Source organism: Scophthalmus maximus, chromosome 19, assembly GCF_022379125.1.
Source record: "Scophthalmus maximus strain ysfricsl-2021 chromosome 19, ASM2237912v1, whole genome shotgun sequence".
In the NCBI taxonomy this organism is placed as follows: Eukaryota; Metazoa; Chordata; class Actinopteri; order Pleuronectiformes; family Scophthalmidae; genus Scophthalmus; species Scophthalmus maximus.
Window position 1 is genome coordinate 4,184,430 of NC_061533.1, and position 20,550 is coordinate 4,204,979.

Below are 20,550 nucleotides of genomic sequence, written 5' to 3' on the forward strand. Positions count from 1 at the left end.
CTGAGAGGTAGAGTGATGCTGATAGGGGGAGGCGGCCCACTATAAATATTTGATTAGAGCCTAGTGCAGGCTGGGGGACGCGGAGAGGACTGCGGGGTCCCAGTGGGCCACGGGAACAAGGACGCTGCCACCACTTGTGTCTGCTCGGCTCAGTTGCCAGACTGTTATGTGAGGCTCTTTGTCGTCTGTGCCCCACTTGTGGGGGGGGGGGGGGTCCCGTTCACGGAGACGCCCTCAGAAATCCGCCGCGCTGCATCACCGCGGGTCCCCGGACCGAATGCTTGTGAAGCTTAACGTTCGGGTTTAACAGCAAAACGGAGGTCAGGGAAGCGGAGCCGATTGGTGGAGGCAGCCGGCGATGCAGGACGCCAGATATTTCTCTGACCAAACAACAGCTAAAGGACTCAGACAAGTAAATAAGAGTCACTGGGGGGGGGGGGTACAGTTTGTGGAGCGCGTGTTGATTCACCGCAAAGAAAACTGATGTACCTGCTGCACGGACGACAGCCGCGAGCCAGCCAGGAACAGACGCACTGACCGTGTGTCTGTGTGTGTCGGCGTTTTTTTTTTCTTCCCGGTTCTTTCTGTAATTTGTGCTCAGTCTCTCTCTCTCTACCTCTCCCTGGTCTCAGTGCGTTTAAGAGTCTTAACGCCTCCGCAAAAGAAGAAATGATTTTCGCTCCAGCCGAAACATTTTCAACTTGTTCAGACATTTTTATTTTGGCAACGGTGGCAGCACCCTGGGCAATTTTTGGCACCTAATCCTGCATTTCCATTGACTTCTTGGATACTGTCTGTAAACACGGCAAGACCGCGTTTAGACTGCCGACTCTATCTTGTGGGCAGTGCACACACTGGTATAACAACTAGTTAAAATTGGTAGACACAGTATGTGCTGTATATACAGTGTGTGGACTATGTGGGAGATACAGCTCAGTCTGTGTGCTGTAAATAGTAAAAAATATATTAAAAAAATCTGACTCAAGGGGGAATCAGCCCAATCTTGCATCTTCCACAGTGTTCACCATGCACCACAGTCGCTCAGCGTTGCAGCGCATGCACCCGTCCTGTGGCCCCCATGCAGCATTCACCGGCAGCTCCCGGGCAGTTCCATCCTTAAAGTGACGGGGGTGAACTTTCCCAGTGTCATTGTCAGACAGAGCAAAAGGAGAGAAAGAGAAAAGACGAGAGACACAGAGAGAGAGAGAGAGAGAGAGAAAGGAGTGAGATATGAAATCATGGTGGGAAGACGGGGGACTGTGAGCGATGCTGGTGGAGCTGTAGAAAAAGTAGGTGACCTGAGTGACATGACGGAATACAGGAAAGAAAAATGGGGTAAAATGGAGTGGTGATGTGAGGGAGGTGAGGCGGGAGGAGGAGCAGAGAAGACAGGACAGCAGTTTGGCTGGGTCGAGGTCATGCTCTGTGGCTCTTTCTAGAGATGAAGACGAGTGGACGAACACGGGTCAGTGACGGGAGCACTGCAGCCAGCCAATCAGATGGAAGGCAGGAGGTGACAGATGTGCTGACATGGGAAATGATAGCAGCAGCTGGGGTTTCGTCCTTCAAGTCATTTATGAAACATTAAAATCTCTCCGTCACTACACAAATGAATTTCTGATTTACAAAGAAATTCAAGGGAAGAAATAGCAACAGCTGCTGTGTGCTTCACACAGCTAATAAAAACTGTCTCAAAATATTTTTCCATAACGGCGTCCTAGAAAAGCCACGCCCTCTTTCCAAACACTTCGCAGTAGTTTATTTTTTGTTTGCATCTAAAATCTTCTCAATGGGTTAATGGAAACATCACTACTGCTGCTGCTGCTGCTGCTGATGATGATGATGATGAGTTGATGGGAGTTAGCAAAGTGTTCGGCCATCATGCTCTGAGTTCCCATGCTGAGGAAGGAGGGAGGTAGAGGAGGCCCGAGAAAAACGTCAGAGGGGAAAGAGAGGAAGAGGAAGAATAAGAATAAAGAGTAAAGATACAAGGGCAGAGAAGGGGGGTTGGGGGGGGGGGGGGGGGGGGGGGGTCGGCATGCCCCTGGGTTAGCCACCGTGCTACCTTGTTCCACCAGCCCGGCGGTGGTGCCGGCGGCTGCGGCCACTGCCGCCGCGGCCGCAGTGACAGAGGCCGGAGCTGTGGTCTGCCTGCTGCCCACTGTTCAAAGAGTCGTATACCAAAGTCACACACAAGACAAAAGCAAAAGGGTTACAAGGGCGAGGAGGAACGGAAGGAGAAGAAGAGGTCAACAGGAACAAGGGTGAGGGGAGGGGGCTCATTAATTTAGATTGTATACACAAACCGCCGGCATTATTTGTCTGTGAGGTTTGCCTGAAAACAGTCTCATTGTTAGGACGGTGATGGGGATGATGGTACGACATCTAGTCAGTGTTATTAAAGCTGTTGGACATGAAAACAAAGCGAAATTTTTTCGCCGAGGAAGCAAAACTCTCAGGAAAATGTCTGGAAGGGGCGAAAGTGTTCGATTGGACAGATGATTCGTGATATATAATGATAACACACTAAGACATTGTGTAATGCACTCGTCTCGGCTTTCGACGTTGATGTAACGCGCCCTGGCAATTTATTACTGAAGGTCTGTCTCTTATTATTTGACATCATAGACTGATCTGACCTCGCACTTGAATAAAGGAGGCGCGAGCGAGAAAAAAGGGTGATTCAGAGCGGTGACACACACTTGTCAATATGTGTGTGTGTGTGTTTCCATTTCCCATCGCGGAGCTCACAGTGTCAGAGCTGCCGCTGTGAGTCATGTTTTCTGAAGCTGCATGCTTGCGAACACACACACACACACACACACACACACACACACACACACACACACACACAAATATCACTCAAGACAGAGGCATACATCTATACTGTATATGCGAAATACAGATGTACTGTACATGAACACAGACTCAGTGGTTGTGTTTCAATAAAAACAGAGTGCTCAAGTTCAACCGTGACCAAGAAACCACTATGGATTCTTCCGATACCTCATCATCCCCCCCCCCCCCTCCCCGGAAACAAATAAAATCCCTTTCAAAGATGAATATCGGTCATTTTTACTCAATTGTCTTCGCTGCGTTTAGACGTTCTTGCGTAGAAATTCCGATTTCTCGTTCACCTGCGAAATGGTGCGGGCGACGAGCTCTCGTGTCAGACGCCACAACAGTGCTGAAAATGTCTCATGAAGACAAACTGACGAATCGCCTCTGATGCTAAATGCTGCAATGTGCGGATCTCGCCGTCTATATGTCGAATGTGGGGGAAAAGAGGTTCCATTGCTGACTGGCGAAAATCATCTGTGAAACAGTCTCCGAGGAACAGAAATTGTTGAAGTTTAGCTCATCTAGATTCTTAAACCTTTGAGTCAGTTAATATAGCACATAGATATACACAGATGAAAAGACACACACAGAAACATGTCCACAGCTTGCTGATCAAATTCAGTGTTTCCCCCAGTGTTTGGCACATTGTCAGATACGCGTGGCTACAGTGGTTAATTGTCTTTCGACGCTATTTTCCATTGGTTCGAGTTCCAAAAAGTGGCAAACTTACAGCAAATGGCCAAAGTGTGAAAGTGCGGCGTAACTACTGTCAGCGCGGAGCTCTGAATCTGAATCCGCAGAACGGGCCCCGAACAGAGCTACCAAAAGAAAAACCTGACAGCTGACCTTTGCTGTGTAGTGAGTGTGAATGTTAACACTTTTAGGGTCAAATATCTTACTGAACTGAATACGCTTCTCAACGTGTAAATGTTGTAGAGATGTTGTAGTACTTTAGTGTAGTACCGCATCGGAGTTTCGTCTCACGGGCTCCGTTAGAAAAAATGAAACGACTCAAATCAAAATGAGGGAAACGCTGAAGTTGCACTGAGGCGAAGTGAAGATTGTGCTTTTGAAAGCATGCTCGCTTAGCTTTACGATCAAACATGTCCCTCGGTGTTTACCGTTACCAGTGTAACGGAACAGATCATCGAAAAGTCTTTTCTTTTGTGTATTTTCTGCGTTAAATTGATGCTCCTCTTAACTTCTGAAATACTCAGTGGATAAGTCAGGTTTTAGGTGAAGTATCACTTTTAAGAGCCTGAATCCTCCGTCATGGTGACATGTTCCTCAAACTAAACTGACTGTAAGGGATTTTCTTTTATGCTCAGCACTGAAGTACTAGCGTATATCAATAAAATTGGCATGCAGACAATAAAAACATGAATTACATGTCGACTTATGTTGGGTCCCAGATACGGGAAGGTAGATTTACAACAATGGGGGATGTTGTTGGGGGGAATTAAGTCCAGGCAACACTTACCAGAGAAATTTCGAGACACCAGCATGGTAGTAAGAATGGCCCCCTGCGGAGAAAAACAAATGATGGACAAATGAACATAATACTTTTGACATTTCTTTACAAAAAAACATCAATTTCACTACTCTCTCGGTCACCGACTGATGCGCCGCGAAGTTTTTTAAGCTGTTCCGAAACTCAAAACAAAGACCTGACCCACGACAGAACAAGAAAAACTTGAACTTCATCAACAGCCGCTGAAGAAGTGCCGCCTCTGAAATACGGAGTGCGAGATGTTCATCGACATGTAAAGTCACCGCTAATTAAAACACAAAATGTGTTTTGCGACGGCATAAACTTTCCCCTCTAGGAGGAGAAAGAAAACCGAGCTGTAAAAATAATCAAGTCTCAATCAATTGGATTATTAATGTAGCGAAAAGAAAAAAGAAAAAATGGGGCCAGGCAGGCAGAGAGGAAGGCAAGGTGAGGACAAACGGAATTTTAAAAATTTAGCACGGTTATAAAACGGAGTCAGCGATGAGCTAAGAAAATGTGCGGGCTCAACTCACAGAGTGAAAAGAGACACGCAACCACATGACGAAGGCACAAAGAAATAAAGGGACAGGAAGAGACGAGTAAAGCGGCGCAGAGATCATTTGAAACTGGAGCTGATTATTTTCTTTGTCTTTTTTTATGGTGCTATAAAATGGCACAGAGTTGCCAATAGACCAGAGTTGCCGGAGGCCGATGAACTTCTCATCTCATTAGCGGATCTCGCTCTACAATAACCACAGCACAGCCAGTATCTAATGACTGTGGGTGTAAATTTGCGTCAGTGGCAGATATCTGTTTGGAACACATGTACTCGTATTACTTAGCTGCAGAGACCAAACACCCCGAAAGTCTGACTACAGCGACACGGCAGCTCCAGGCAGATCATCTTGTCAAGAAGCAGAAGAAAAAAAACTAAAAACAATACCAACCAATATCTTTACAGTTTCAGAGACGTCAGAACGGTTATTTTCCCAGTTAGTCGATTAGTTGTTTGGTCCATAACATGGTGGAAAAAATGTCGAGCGTGTTTTTCCCAAAACCTCAAGAGGACGTTTGGTTTTGTCCAAACACCAAAGATATTTAGTTTTACTGTCGCAGGGGAGCAAAGAAACCAGAGAATATTCACATTCGAGAAGCTGCAATCAGAGAATTTTGACTTTTTTCTTTCATTAAAAACAACTTGAACCGGATAAATTGATGATCAAAATAGTTGGCGATCAATTCAGTAGTCGATTACTGATCGATGAAGTGTTGCAGCTCTAGATTGTGACACTCAATATTGTTCGGGTTGCTTTGTCAAACGGTGTTTTTGACGTTCTCTCGTCGTTATTTATGATTTTTTTAAAAACATTTTCGAAAAAGGTTGGGCCCGCACGAGGCCTCCAGCTGATATTACAGTATGTGCTCAGTGTTCAATAAAACATTTTTAATTGTTTTATTTGTTTGGAAAGATAACCTGTGTGCAAAACACACCGTCGACAACGTGGAATTACCCAATCTCCTGTCTGCATTGCTTGATTTACTCTTATGTTTTAAAGATTTTCATCATGATTTCCCTCCTTCAATTTTTTTTTTTTTAACCTCACTTTGTTTACCACGTAATTGAACGTCGAAAAACCTCGCCGGCGCTGGATTTCCTTTAAGGAGCGTGAGGTGACAACTGGTTCCTGCTGGTGGCATGTTGACGGAATGCTCCAACATTTGCCTGCGGCCACCTGTGTTTCTGCCTTCCACGTTGGCCGTGTGCTGGTATTCGAGCCACACCGAGACTGGCCAAATGCAGCAGGGGGAACAGCGACGTGCTCAAATGGCTAAAGCTGTTGTATCAGTGTCAGCAATAAATCAGTGCCAGAGAGGAAACTATGCGTGAAGGAAATACATATGCCGTCTGCGTTCAATTAAAGTTTCACAGCAGCTGATGCCGCGCGTGACAATTTTACAGATCACATATATTATAGGAAGGGAGTAAACGCTTCCGAGAGGAAAGGAGCGACTTATCCCGTATTAGAGCAGAGGAGCGAGGGTGAGCATGCAGTCAGACCTTGAGTTTCCTCCTGGCGTTGAATTTCTTCAGGCACTCCACGGTCTCCTGTCGGTGCATCATGGACGCCACTGTGGATCGTTGCTATGGGAAAAAGAAGAAGGAGAAGAAGAAGGAGAAGGGAAAATGAGAAAAGGGAAAAGCAGGAGGAGAAGGATGATTTTTTTTTTTGTGTCTGCCGTGACCCAACCGCTTTGTTGAGTCCAAAATAAGATGTGCTTTTTCTCTACAAGTGCGGCAGAGTTGTACAAGATGTCACAACATCTGTCTCGGGCAGCGGGACACTTACGCAGACCCACGGGTGCTTCAGGGCCTCCTGGGCGGTGATCCTCTTGGCGGGGTTGATAGTGAGCATCTGGTTGATCAGGTTTTTGGCCTCCGGGGTGACTGTGTCCCACTCTGGGGACGGGAACTGAGGGGACAAACAGAATCGCACATCTTCACATTCACTCGCCGCACAGACGTAAATGCTGTAATTTAAGCATTAAAGCATTTTCCATGCAAAAAAAAAAGAAGAAGAAATCAGGTGATAGCGTATTACAGCATTTCGAACTCAACTAAGTTCTGTGACACATACTCCTTCAAGTAGCACAATCCATGCAATGTATGTTGTCACTTGGTTGCAGATTTAAAATAAGCCTAAAAAATTTACCGACTGAAATCCATTGATAAATTTTTGCATTTACACAATGTAATGTATTTAATTCCCTTGTTAGTTAGGGTTTTACAGCTTTCGAAAGTCTTGTCACTGTGATTTTTGCTTCGGTTTGTCTTTGAATGTATCATACATAAGTATCATGTACAGTAGCGTGTGAAACTTGTCAAATACCACCAAGAGCCCTGCATTTTGAAGACTACATATGTCTGTGCGTATCTTGAAAACATGCATCATGAGATATGGGACATTTTGAATCTGACATTTTTTCCATCCAATAAAAGAACTGATGATGCTGCGCCGCCTTCACCGAAACTGTGAACTGACTTCCCTGATGGCAACGATGTCTGCTGAGTTTTTAAACATCTCTCATATTGGAGCTGAGCTTTATTAGCGATTTCATTCCTCTTTCTGAATCTCTGTGAATTTCACTTCAGTGAACCCACATCAAACGGGCGGAGGGAGAGAGGGAGGGAGGGAGAGGACAACAAACGACTTACTGAGCCACTGAAAGGCCAGATGTGAGCCCAGCGTGTTGCCGGTGCGCGTGCCTTCGACATTTTAGCCTCTTAGTCGCCCTGCGGGCGCGTTTCCCGACAATATCAGAAAACCCAGTGCGAGAAACAGCCCAACAAACTTTGTCAATGTGTCGAGGGCTGTGCCCCATGAGACCAGAATCACTGCCGGAGAGTCCGTCGCCCTCTTCTCTCGGAGGTGACACCTCCACCTGTGGAGCTGCTTTCCCCTTTGGGTCAGACCCGCCCCCTTTACACTTCAGCATTCGAGCCCGCCTCCTTGTGTTTTTCCACATTATTGCTCATTGATCGCGTGAGATGTTGTCCTTTTTGATTAATGTAGCTGTGTCTGTTTTTCAATGTGCCTAGGGAATAAAATAAACCTAAACTGACTCTCTGTTTGGCGCGGCGCTGAACGTGATGGAAGTTGAGGCTCCCTTCTCCAGCACCCCACTGAAATTTGAACGAGGCGACTCGGTTACGTAACGTCAACCGCTCCCGAAAAAGGAACAAGGCCAGTGGGAGGTGAGAGGAGAGGAGAGGAGGAAACTCACGTCGTAGGCCCCCGCCTTGATCTGCTGGTACAGCTTGTGCTGGTCCTCGTCCCAGAAAGGAGGGTAACCCACCAGCAGGATGTAGAGGATCACCCCTGAAACACAAACACACACATTATTTGTCAGAAAATATGCTTCTTTGCATCTCATTTTTGTGCGTGTGTGTGTGCGTGTGTGTATGTTCAATTGCAGTATCTAGGAAAAGACGCATGGGTATTGTGTGTGAAGTGCATGAATGTGTGTGTGTCTCTCTGTACAACTCACCGCAGGCCCAGATGTCCACAGGTTTGCCATATGCCTCCTTCCTCAACACCTCGGGGGACAGGTACCCCGGTGTGCCGGCAAATCCTGCGGCAAAAAACCCCCACACACACACACACACTATTGATTGACAAGTTCGAGGAAACAGATCGCGGAGCCGCTATCCTCGGCTCAGCTTGTATGGACGGCAAGATGATCTTCAGTAAGGACTGAGATCTTGAAGACAGATTTTAAAAGATTTGAGGCATTAGGGCGAGTCCACTGTGAGGGACTTGGCACAGTGATGATCGTTAGGAAGTGGGCAAACTTGCAAGCTAAGTAGCACCGGCGACGTCAGTTTACATTTCCAACAGTTTATAATATGGAGCATCTATACAGTTCCACATCTATAACCACACAAAGAGTAACAAAGCATAGACCCGAAGTTGGTAACTTTAGGGTCTGAGTGCGTAATTATTAAAGTAATTGAAGTCGCTAAAGAGTTTGGATCTTTGTAAACCTTTCCACCGTCTGCACGTGAATCATATTCTCTTAGAGCAGTCATTGTGAACGCCCCGTCGTAGCTTTGGGGTAAACGGCCGCCTCCCGTATGCTGCTGTACCTACCGAACCAGGCCTGCTGATCTCCCTGCACCTCGATGGCCAGGCCGAAGTCGGCCAGCTTCACGGCGGCGTTCTTACACTTGCTCGCCAGCAGCAGGTTCTCTGGCTGAAGTGTGGGAAGAGGAGATGGGGGGGGGGGGGGGGGGGGGGAGGTCAGCGAGTGGCGGTACTAGTGAGGTGAACTAGACAGCTATTCATGCACGTCTGCAAGTGAACGGGGAAACAAAACAGAACATACTTTTTGAACGTATATTCAAAGCGCACACACACACACACACACACACACACACACACACAAACAGGTGAACATAGACTTGGACACATAAAAGCTATACGACAAAAGTGAGTCCACATTTCAGCAGCGTGTTAAACCGCAGTCAGTCCACGGAGCTTTTCTTGTCCTGGCCCTCACGGCGCTGTGCGCTCTGGTCTATAGGCTCCATCTCTGTGGCCCAGATAATGCGTAACAGCCTCATTATTCTCTGCCAGAGGAGGACTCTAATAATGGGTTTGCAAATCCCCACTGGTCCCTGCCCTCCCTTTCTCTCTCTCTCTCTCTCTCTCTCTCACTGCGTCGTGGCCTCTGTCACAGCAGCTGGCAATTCTGAATGACTGGTGGGAATAATAATAATAATAATACATTTCATTTATAGAGCACTTTTCATTGCTAAAAGAATGAATATGATAAGAAGATATATTTCGTTCATTCGTCCACCTCCATGGTATTGAGGATGTTGGGAAAATGACTCGGGGCTAGCTACACCTGAGTTTGTATGTAGGAAGACATTAAGGCTCACGTGGTAACACATACATCAATATGTGTGTACGTCGAGGGCCGGGCGGCTGAGCGACCCTCCATCTTCCAGTAGAGCCCGACTGATACGGATTTCCAAGTGGCCGTTACTGAAATTAGGGATACGTCTGCCAATGTGCGGTGTGGTGCGTTAACACCAAACGTGACGCAATTTTTTCCCCCGAAAATATTCGTCTGACTCGAATTGAGCGAGGTGGCACAACCGCTTTGTGCGGGGGCTTTGACTCCATCTCTTCAGTTTCCCCCGAACAACTCCTTCCCCTCTTCCAATCAGCTCGGCGTAGCCGTTTGCTGAAGCGCACGGCTGAGAACGGCAAAACAAGTGCGCGCGTACAGCGTACGTGGAGGGAGAGAGAGCGTGCGCGCGGCATACTTAGGCCGCATTTCCGCCGCTGCCTCGTCTGCACTGCAGCATTCATCCTCCATGCCTTCCTCCCTGTGCCCTCTACCCTCGGCCAATTTGTTTAGAGGGCAGGGGAACACTGTGTGTTTAAAGCTCGGATACTTAAAAGTGAGTCCAAAAGAGAAGGGAACGATCAAGAGAGAGAGAGAGAGAGAGATTAGGTAATCCTGAGGCTCTGTGGCCGCCTCGTGTCGTCACATTCTCCGAGCTCCACCGCTTGGTAAGGCTTAACTCTTTTGTAAACGGGGAGAGTTAGAACTTGGCAACACCGCAGCGGTAAGATAATCCCTGAAAAAAAAACAAAAAAAACAAAAACGGGATGTTGGAGGAAATTCCGATGAAGCGTGCGCTTCCATCACAGAGGTGCACAGACACAATGGGAAACATCCAGGAGCACGACATAGCAGCTGCGACCACCGACACTTTGTTTCTTTTGACACACAGTTAGGCGCCGCTTCCCTCTCCATCTCCTCGGCACTCGCGTTCACTTGAGGCGCGAACACGCAGCCCAGAAGACTGGCAACTGCTGCGGTGCGTAGACGAGGGAGGGAGCGGGTCGCGAGTGGGAGTCTGTAATGGAATGATGCCCAGCTTTCTCTCTTTGCTTTCCTTTCAACGTCTCTGACTTTAGGGGAACTAGAGCTTGCAGCGGCATTCCTGGCTAATTCCTTGTCCGAAACGCCGCTGGTTGCTGCAGTGTGCCGAGTCAAACCTGGCTCACTTTACTTTGGCGTCAATGGCGCTTGAAAGAAATTTTGTGCATAGAGATTTGAAGTCAAAGAATTATCTAACATTTTATGATGACTGTTCCTAACCAGACAGCTGAAAGCAACGTTTCTATAAGTGTTTTCTCTATGTGACGTGTTGCCATGTCGGCAACCCAGCGCGACGTCACCCGTTGGTTTGAGAGCTGCCGTCTTTGAAGCCTTGACGTTATGAATTTGAGTAGAGTCGTTCTCTCATAGACTTCTATAGAAGTGGAGTCGCCAACTATTTTGATAATCGATTCATTTATTCCAGTAGTTTTTATGGGGGGGGGGAAGGCAAATTTCTATGATTTCAGCTTCTTAAGTGTGAATATTTTCTGGTTTCTTTGCTCCTCACATCGACAGCAAACTGAATATGTTTTGTGTGTGGACAAAACAAAACATCATCTTGGGGGTTTTGGAATCACGATCGAAATTTTTCACCAATTTTATGACATTACCAAACAACTGATCGATTCATCGAGAAAATAATCAACAGATTAATCGATAATGAAAATTATCGTCAGTCGCAGCCCTACTATGGTTGGTAGCATAAAATGCAGCTTGAAGTTGAAAAACGTTTGATTTAAAAAAGAAATTAAAGCAAATAGAGACTCTGTTATGGGCACGTTTCATGACATGAGTTTATTAATACGCAGCATTAATTGAAAGTACTGTGATCCTTTCAATTCCTTCTGTTTTCATTGCATCCTTGTATCAGCATACAATTACTTGAAAGGCAAAACTCTCTTCATTTCTGATATGCAAAACAACTTGCACGTTGTATATAGTCTGCACAGTGCGGGGAGCTATATGGCGTTCGCATATGAATCTGTTCACCGTGTTGTCATCCCGTTTGTCATAGCCTAGATCCTAAACTGAGGGATCTTGTCACCCAGGCTGTCCTCAGTCATCACACTATGACCTATTGCACGAAATGCTCCGCGATGCTTGGGTGTGAAACCAGATAGGCGTGTCGGGGCTAAATAAAGAAAAGGGCCACAACAGTTCTGATAAACACAACGCGCCTCTGCTGGAATGCCGGGACTGACATTTGCATAGAAGGAGGTGCACCACGGACGACGCGACAGACACACCACATGCACACAGACAAACCACTCACATTGGGTACAAGACATATTGTTGGCAGACGCCGATTCATACACATACTCATACGGAATCTGTGGTTTGGAGGAGACGTTTTTACACTGGACAGTAAAAAAAAATAATCTTTGAGGGCAAGATGTAATACGAACCATATGACCTATGTATTGTACAGAAGTCTACTGAAGACATCTATTAAGCAATCCCACAATTTTACAGAATGAGCAACTGGCTCTCAGTTTTTCCAACCTTGAAAAAGACCAACTGTTACCAGCCAGTCGGACAATATAAACAAATGTCCCGACAGCGTGAGTTTAATTGCTCTCGTTTTATGGGAAATGAGCCGTCACGTTTGAAGCACTGCGAGTCATTAAATTACTTCAATGACAGAGGCAAGGGAAACACACACACACACACACACACACACACACACACACACACGGTGTCGGTTAATCAATAGCCTCAATTACTAGTCTCTCTCTGACCAGTTAATGGACCAGAGGTCAGATTAAGTAGTATCCTCCTTGATCTATCGACAAAAAAGCTGTTCCAGAAAATTAAGCATGACCAGCAGTGCATGTTCACGATCTCCCCAGACCGGTGGAAGGGTTGTTTACACAACAGGAAGAGAAGGTGACTGCACCGAGCTGGAGGTCGAACAGAGCCGGAGAAAGGTCGGAGGTGTTGTTCGACTGGCTGTGAGTAGGGGAGAGGAGCTCTGATCTGGCCTGACCCTAATTGTACAACCAACTATTGTGCGTGTGTGTGTGTGTGTGTGGAACCCACACTGTATCATCTAGAGTAGACCGATACAGAATCTGTATTTTGATCACAATTCAGGGGGAATGTGTTGGTCAGAAAAAAACCCAACTTCCAACTTGATTCCTCAAGCTCCGAAAGTGTCAGCAAGATCACAGACAGTCTTGCATCGACTTATCAGACATACACAGACAACATAAATAACAACACCCACAAAACACATCACACAAATATAGACACACATTTTTTTTACAAAGGGACAGCAAGGGGGTGATGCCCCCTTTCACTCACCTTCAGGTCCCGGTGCACCACGCCCATTTGATGGCAGTGAAGCACCGCCTCCAGGATCTGCTGGATGCAATGACTGCATGCAAACACCAAGGGGAGGGGGGGGGGGGGGGGGGGGGGGGGGGGGGGGGGGGGGGGGGGCGAGGGGGGCGCATGTTAGTCTGAGCAGCGCTACAATCCCGTGCACAGGCCAGAGGTGTGGGTTTGGTGGGGGGGGGGTATGACGGGTAGAACCGGGTTCAAAGGGCTCTTCTGTTGCGTCACCTTTTATTGCATTCGGCTGACCCACAGCTAAACGACATGCTTTTCACGATTATGAAAAGGAAGTTTTCGCTAAAATTGCTCCGAAATTAATTTGTGACTTTTTGGCTGCACAGATGAGGTTAGCAAACAACTCTAGCCCCGATTCGAGCCCCGGTGTAACATTCCTCTCATAAGCCGCACCGAGGTCCAGACGTTTTCTTGACATTTTTGCGGAGGTGCCGCATGTGAGAACGCAAACGTTACTCCAGACATTGTCCGGAAAACTTCTCCTGCCAGCACCCGTGTTGAAGTTCCAGGAAGTGAGCCCAAAATGTCTGGATCCCATTTTCCAGAGTTCATGTCTGAAAAAACAGCTTTAGACTACCAACATTTTCTACAGCTATGGGCTGTGTGCTTTCTTGCTCTTCCATGCCGAGCTTCCCATCCAAGTAGGCAGATGTCGTCAATGACCTTCATCAGTGAGGGTTTTATTCCGCCCGTTGGCTGCAGCTACGCACAAGTTTCCCAGAAGGACACAGCTGTGGGCGCTGTGCAACAGAAGATCCCTTTGAGTCAATTCATTCTACAACTTACCAACTCTACGTTCTCTACGTAACTATGCACTCTAAGTTCACACTGTACTGTTCAGTTGGCTGCAGGTGGATTCTAGATACGACACCCGGCGATGAAAGCCAGTGTGAGAATGTGGCTGGCCACAGGGGGGGGGGGGCACAGAAGGCGTGGATGGAGGAGGGAAAAGGGAAGGAGTGAGTCATCGTGTAATAATTAACGTTTAAAAGATGTACGTGGGACCGATGACGTGTCTGCTGCCTCTACTGACGAGAGCTGTCAATCACTGGGATGTCAGTAGGCCTCCTGATGTGTGTGTGTGTTAGTTTATCCAGAGAGTAGAGGATAATAAGGCATAACGTGTATGAATGTGAATATAATGAGACAGACAACATGTTCATGTGTAGGTGGGGCCATGAACGTAGCTTGTGGGAGGTGTGGACTCCGTGACAGCATGAACACACGCACGCACGCACGCACGCACACACACACACACACACACACACACACACACACACACACACACACACACACACACACACACACACACACACACACACACACACACACACACACACACACACACACACGTCTGCTTCCTGTGCACTGACTATAAGGTCAAAATTTATCAAAAGTTCAGCGAGAGTTAGGTTGTTTGTGTTTTTGGTGAATACATATAATTTTTTTCCCAAAATCTTAACTGTTAACAAAAAGACATCTTTGTTCAATCATTCACAATAAAAAATCCTCATCAGAGAAGGCAGATTTCGCACAGGAATGGAAGCGTGATCGATAAAACCGCAATGTAGCCTCACAACATGCAGAATTTTGAACGAGGCCACAGTCACTGTGAAACAGATACACGTAAGATACGTGTGAAACTTTTAAAACTTGAATGTTTGGGATTGATGGGAATGTTATATGCTTACATAAAAAAAATTAAATGTAACTACAGCTCCAAGCAAAGCCTCAACCGTCAGCATACAGTTGATGTTTGTTTGATTATTTTTTTTAACCTTTATAGTTCACAGGTTGCCATAGCAATGGTTCATTTCTTGTCTGCAGCCTTGAAGTTTGAATTGGTCGTCTTGATTTTCTTCGCAGAAAAACGCTCCGTCCATCATGACCTTTGGACTTTTGTTAAAAAACGTCTGGATAAACGACGGTGAACGTTTTTTAACGTAATTGTACAAACCGTAGTTGTTTACTTTTGAAAAAACTTTAGGAAATATATCTGGTTTTGTCCGAAACGACAGTTCAAAACCGAAGGACGTGTAACTTTTGAACTGACTGTCACAAATATTCTACCCATATTTTTCCGTTCATTTAATAATCAATCAAAAAATGTATCATAATGAATTAATCATTAAACATGAGCAGAACCTGGATAAGCTGCAGAAAATGTAGGGAAGAATTGAATAACCGATTAGAAAATAACTCTGGGAGGTCTGGAATAATAGTTGTTTGGGATTTGCGGGACAGGTTTCGCTAAGACTTATTAAAAATGTAGGGTACTGAGCTGCCAACAGGGGGCAGTTATAATCTAATGAAACATCATAACGTGACAGAAACAAGGGAGAGGGGGGGAGACAGAAAGTGAGAAACAGAGAGAGAGAGAGAGAGACGGACTGGCATGGCTGTAAAGTTCAGGGCTATAAATCAGAATACTGTGTCTTGTTTCCAAAGGTCTCCCGATGAATAAATACTGGGCAGGTCACGTCTGCGGCCAAGATACCGAGGAGCCGCGGGGGTTTTGAGTGATCGCTTAAAAGACAACACGAGCATGTGTGTGTGTGTGTGTGTGTGTGTGTGTGTGTGTGTGTGCGCGGTCGAGGCTGAAACAACTTCCATCTATAAAATGTGTGTGTGTGTGTGTGTGTGTGTGTGTGTTTGTTCTCTGTCTCTCTCTCTCTCCCTCGTTAATTGGTAAATGTGATCCTGTTTGTAGGTATGCAGTTCAGTGTGTGTGTGTGTGTGTGTGTGTGTGTGTCTGTGTGTGTGTGTGTGCGCGCGTGCGCGTGTGCCGATCCTCTCCAAGTTTTTCAGCTGTTGAGCTCTCGATTAAAGATCATCCCAAACGTTTCCTGTATTATTTTCAGTTCCATTCTGTGGTTTAATTACTTCTCGCGGTCATGTATAGAAGTATCATACGCGGCTACAATCTTTTATCAACACTCGTGTTTTAATGCTTTTTCCAAACTTTATGTATAAGCAGTGTGCATGTGTCATCTGTTATAAAGTCTTTTTGTTCATGAAAACTAGAAAGTTGCCCCCATTTCTTTCTTTCTTACAGTATTCTTCAAAGAGGAGCTGGATAATTAGGGCTACAGATTACTGCCTCAAAGGCACAACGCTTTTCACTCGGTGACAACAGCTTATGCAACAATTAAATATATATGTTCAACCAGTTTGGAGAATTGTAACATTTTCAAGAAGGATTTTTTTTCGTTGCTGTGTTACACCTTCCAAGATGTAGTGACGTTAAATGAGGCCGTTTAAAAAATACAAGGATCAATACAATAAAATAAAATGCATCAAAGCCAGAGAGGAAGGAGGAGCGGGGAGGGGGAGAAACAAAAATCAATGAACGACAGTAAATAAATAAATTGTTTATATTTTTTAAATATTAGCCTCATGGGGGAAACGGACAGTTGCATGTACAAGTGTAAACACTGGATATTTATAACAGAAGGTTGTTTGCTCACTGGGGGTTGTGTGTGTGTGTGTATGTGTGTGTGTGTGTGTGTGTACAAGGCTCATTCTTTGGTTGTGATTGATTGTCAGCCAGTGCAACAGGAGCTTTTGTCACGTGTTTGTCTGTGTAATGACAAATGACAACAGGACGAGTGGGAGGGCAGGTGGAGAAGGGAGGGAGGGTGGCTGGGTGAGGCAGGCCAGGGGTACCTCCAATTATCATTAAAATACAATAGAATTTCATTTAAAAAAGGGAAACATGAGAGCATACCAAGAGACAAGGCGGACAGGCGGACATCAGACGAGCAACGGACATGGGAACGACACGAACGAACAGACGAGACGGTGGAGGTAGGAAAGAAGTAAGGAAGGAAGAAAGGAGGAGGAGGGAAAGGAAGCAGGCAAAGGGTTTTGGGGAAGGGAGAGGTGGGGGGGGGGGGGGGGTGCAGATGCTCCTCTACACATACTAACCTTCAAGTCCCTGTGCACTATGTCATGTTGGTGAATGTGATGGACACTGTCTAGAATCTGATGGATACAGTGACTGTGAAGACAAAACAGAGATAGGAGGGACAGTGGGGGTGGAGTGGAGGGGAGGGGGGGTAGGTGGATGGACCACAGGGATACACAGAGAGGGGGGGGGGGGGTGAAGGGGAAGAGACAGGGTGAAGAGGTGAACAGAGTGACGAGCGAGGCCAACGCCAGGTGAACAGGACAAAATTAAAGATGACAGGTTTAGATTAGAGGAGGCAGAAGACAGAAGGAGCCGGAGGAAGAGGAGGAGGAGGAGGAGGAGAGGGAGATCGATGCAGATAGAGATGTTGGGAGGGGAGTGGTGGGAGGGTGAATGCGGGTGGAGGAGACAAAAAACGTTTTGTTTTGTGTTCTTTTCATATGCGAGACAAGAGCAGCCACGGCAGAGCAATCTGCCAGACCAAAAAATCATAACAACACCGAGAGGAGAGGAAGGAGGGGAGAGGAGAGGAGAGGAAGGAAAAAAATCCAAATAAAAAATTGACAGATTGTGAAAGAGAAGGGTTTTTTGAAGAGCAGCGAGAGACATGAAAGAAATGGAACACTTATGTATAGGATGAGACTGAATCATAGAAGACTGGTGGGCTGACGCCAGGCTATTTTCCCCATCGAGTGTGTACACTATGAAGAGATACGCACATGTGTGTGTGTGTGTGTGTGTGTGTGGATTTAAATGTGGGCTCAGTGTAAAATGTGCATGAGTGTGTGACTAATGGCAGGCACAGGGAGACGGGCAGCCTGCAGGATCCACACCCACACAGCGTCTAATGAGTGGGAGGACCGAGAGAGAGAATGATATATATATATATATATACACGCACGCTTGCTCATAATAATAAAAATCTGGAAAAATATCACACGCGCAGCTAAAAAATGTGACACTCGTCAACATCAAGAGCACCTTCGTCTTGTGAGGACCTTCGATTCACTTCCTGACCCCCAAAAAATGTCCATCATCCATAACTTTTCTACACAACAGTCGGAACAGAAAAAACTACGTTTCCTGCCACGTCGTCGTCGGCGCTTAAAATGAATGTGAGGATGAAAATATACCGAGTACAACAATACCAAACGTAATGTCGTAAAAATACTTCATCGGGGGAAACCCGGAGCATAAACTACTCACGGCCGCGCATCATAGAACCTCTAAATGCAGCAACCAGGTACAGACTTGAGCTAAAAAGGTGTGAGAGAATATTTGGATGTTGTCTGCCAACTTCATTACTGAATCATAGCCAGGAGAACTTCCTGGATAAGGCTTCAGGTGTCATTCACTCAGACACCACTGTAGAGAAACTCTCGTCACTGTGACAGAGGGTGACAAGGTTTGATCTGCGTGTGTTAGTGTGTGTGTGTGTGTGTCTAATTACTGTAGCTAATTAAAGTCCCATTTCTTGCTGGTCTCCAAGGGAGTGGGTGTGTGTGTGTGTGTGTGTGTGTGTGTGTGTGTTGGGGGGTTTGCTGGCCTGGATGACTGACATTCAGAAGAGACGGGAAAGGCATGTGTGTGTGTGTGTGTTGCTGACATGTACCTGCCATGTGCTGCGGTTCTAATAAATGTCTATCTAAGCCCCCCCACTGATTGTTGCCTATCCCATACGACCTATCAGTGCTCAGTCCTAGCACACACGCACACACACCACACACACACACGCACGCACGCACGCACGCACGCACGCACGCACGCACGCACGCACGCAGTACCATCATAACTAAATGCCTAAACTCAGCCTTACTCTAACCTAAACCTAATTCTAACATAAAAAAACCTTGATATCAGAAATAGAACCTCTTAACCCAGAAATAGCCTCTTCTTTTTTCACCGTCGGTCCCAAAGCGAGGACCGGACAAAGTCTCCTCACTTTCCAAAACTATCCTCAGTCGCAAGATCTCAAAACTCAAACTGGTCCACACAAAGAAACTGTAGGTGTAAGTTCTCAAATAGGAAAAGAGAGGGTAAAAAAAAGAAGACAGCCAGTCGTCCATGATTCATGTCTTTGCATCGCATCGGCTGAAACGAAATGACTGAACCGAAGCCAGAACAACATCAGGCACATGGAGAAGTTCACTGGCAGTTGTTGGAGACTGCTAAATAAATATGCCGCTTGGGAAAAACACAACTGTCCTTGATGCACCGGAGATGAACAGGCAAAAAAACAAAATCCCAGATAATTTGCACGGGGAAATCCTTTGCCTTACCCTCTCGGTCGAAATTTTAGCTAATCAACGACGGCGAATAAAGAGCAACAACAGAGTAATTCTACCGATGAATACATTTAAACTGTCAATCAAGATTTGAGCGCTGAAACTTGATCCGCCTGCGTTGAAGGGTAAAAAAAATAAATAAAGAAATCCTGTCGCAGCTGAGCGGGTCTGAAAGACCCCGGACCCCTCGAGGATTAACGGAGCTTTAATATTAAAACTCTCAAGATGTGCTTACAGGGAAAAAGTAGGACAGGTGGGTACTCATCTCGCATCATCTCGCGTGTCAAACGCAGTGTTTTGATATTGTATTCAGTAAAGCTGCTTTCAGAACGCGCGCTGGAGGCCGGACATTTTCCTGGACATTTTCCCGCCAGCCGTGACGGACGCGGAACTGGGAGAACACAAATACTTCAGGATGCAAACGTGGCAGCACGTGCAGAGGACGCCGGCCAAGATTTGCGACTTGGAAAAAGAGAAACGACATCCCAGAGCTTTTGGCGATAAGAGACGAATGCATATTTCTTTTCTTTTTTAAATTTGCAGGGACGGCAGGAGGCAGTCTGTAACGATGGGAAGTGTGTTGCAGCAATGCTGCGTCAGTATGACGCGAAGATCCTTATCATGAGTGTGAAACTCACATGTAAACAGCAAAACAGGGCTACAACTGACAAAACTGATATCCTGCCGTTGCTCTGTTGCGTCAGAAACACACATACTTTGTGTTTTACAGTTTCATTTGGGAGGAAGACGTGTTTGTGCGTAAAATGATTTTACTCTGGCTTTGCTGCAGCATGTCAGTTTGATCATTTCCTAAACAGCCCGAGTCACTCGTCAGGACAGAGAGCGACTGAAAGTCAGATTTCTATATTATACATTTCCCACTCATTGCACGTGTCACCAAGGTAGAACAACAGTCAAGCGGCCGCCGACGTGAATTTCCTCAGACTCTGTTTCCGTTTCCACTTTGAAATGACGCTGAGCGGACGAACGCCCACATCATCGCAACTCGTCATGTTCAAGTATCTCTCTCACTCTTCTCTCGAGCCCGTCGTCTGTCCACCCCGCACTGCGCCGTTTCCTCTTCCGCCAGAGAGACAGCGGTGTGTGTGTGTCGATGAGTCAGCATGAGTGGTGGGAGTGAGATATGAAAACAATCGCAAATTCTTACATTTCTTTCCGAGACCAAAATAAATGCATATTTGTGGGTCGAA

General features: G+C 46.2%; 1 protein-coding gene across 50 annotated transcripts in view; it reads right to left on the bottom strand.

The window, feature by feature from the left end:
• Positions 1-20,550, bottom strand: part of camk2b1 (calcium/calmodulin-dependent protein kinase (CaM kinase) II beta 1) — a 59,476-nt gene that overhangs the window by 22,963 nt on the left and 15,963 nt on the right. For 23 of the 50 annotated variants that reach the window (XM_035639253.2, XM_035639245.2, XM_047328960.1 and 20 more), the window contains exons 6-13: positions 17,072-17,144; positions 8,983-9,085; positions 8,381-8,464; positions 8,117-8,211; positions 6,682-6,804; positions 6,393-6,476; positions 4,322-4,364; positions 2,066-2,161 (exon numbers count right to left, since the gene is read on the bottom strand). In XM_035639253.2, the coding sequence (XP_035495146.2) occupies positions 2,066-2,161; positions 4,322-4,364; positions 6,393-6,476; positions 6,682-6,804; positions 8,117-8,211; positions 8,381-8,464; positions 8,983-9,085; positions 17,072-17,144 (701 nt within the window). Of the gene's footprint in view, positions 1-2,065; positions 2,162-4,321; positions 4,365-6,392; positions 6,477-6,681; positions 6,805-8,116; positions 8,212-8,380; positions 8,465-8,982; positions 9,086-13,096; positions 13,170-17,071; positions 17,145-20,550 lie in introns of those variants that run through there. The other 27 variants (XM_035639271.2, XM_035639264.2, XM_047328962.1 and 24 more) reach the window with 4 other exon arrangements.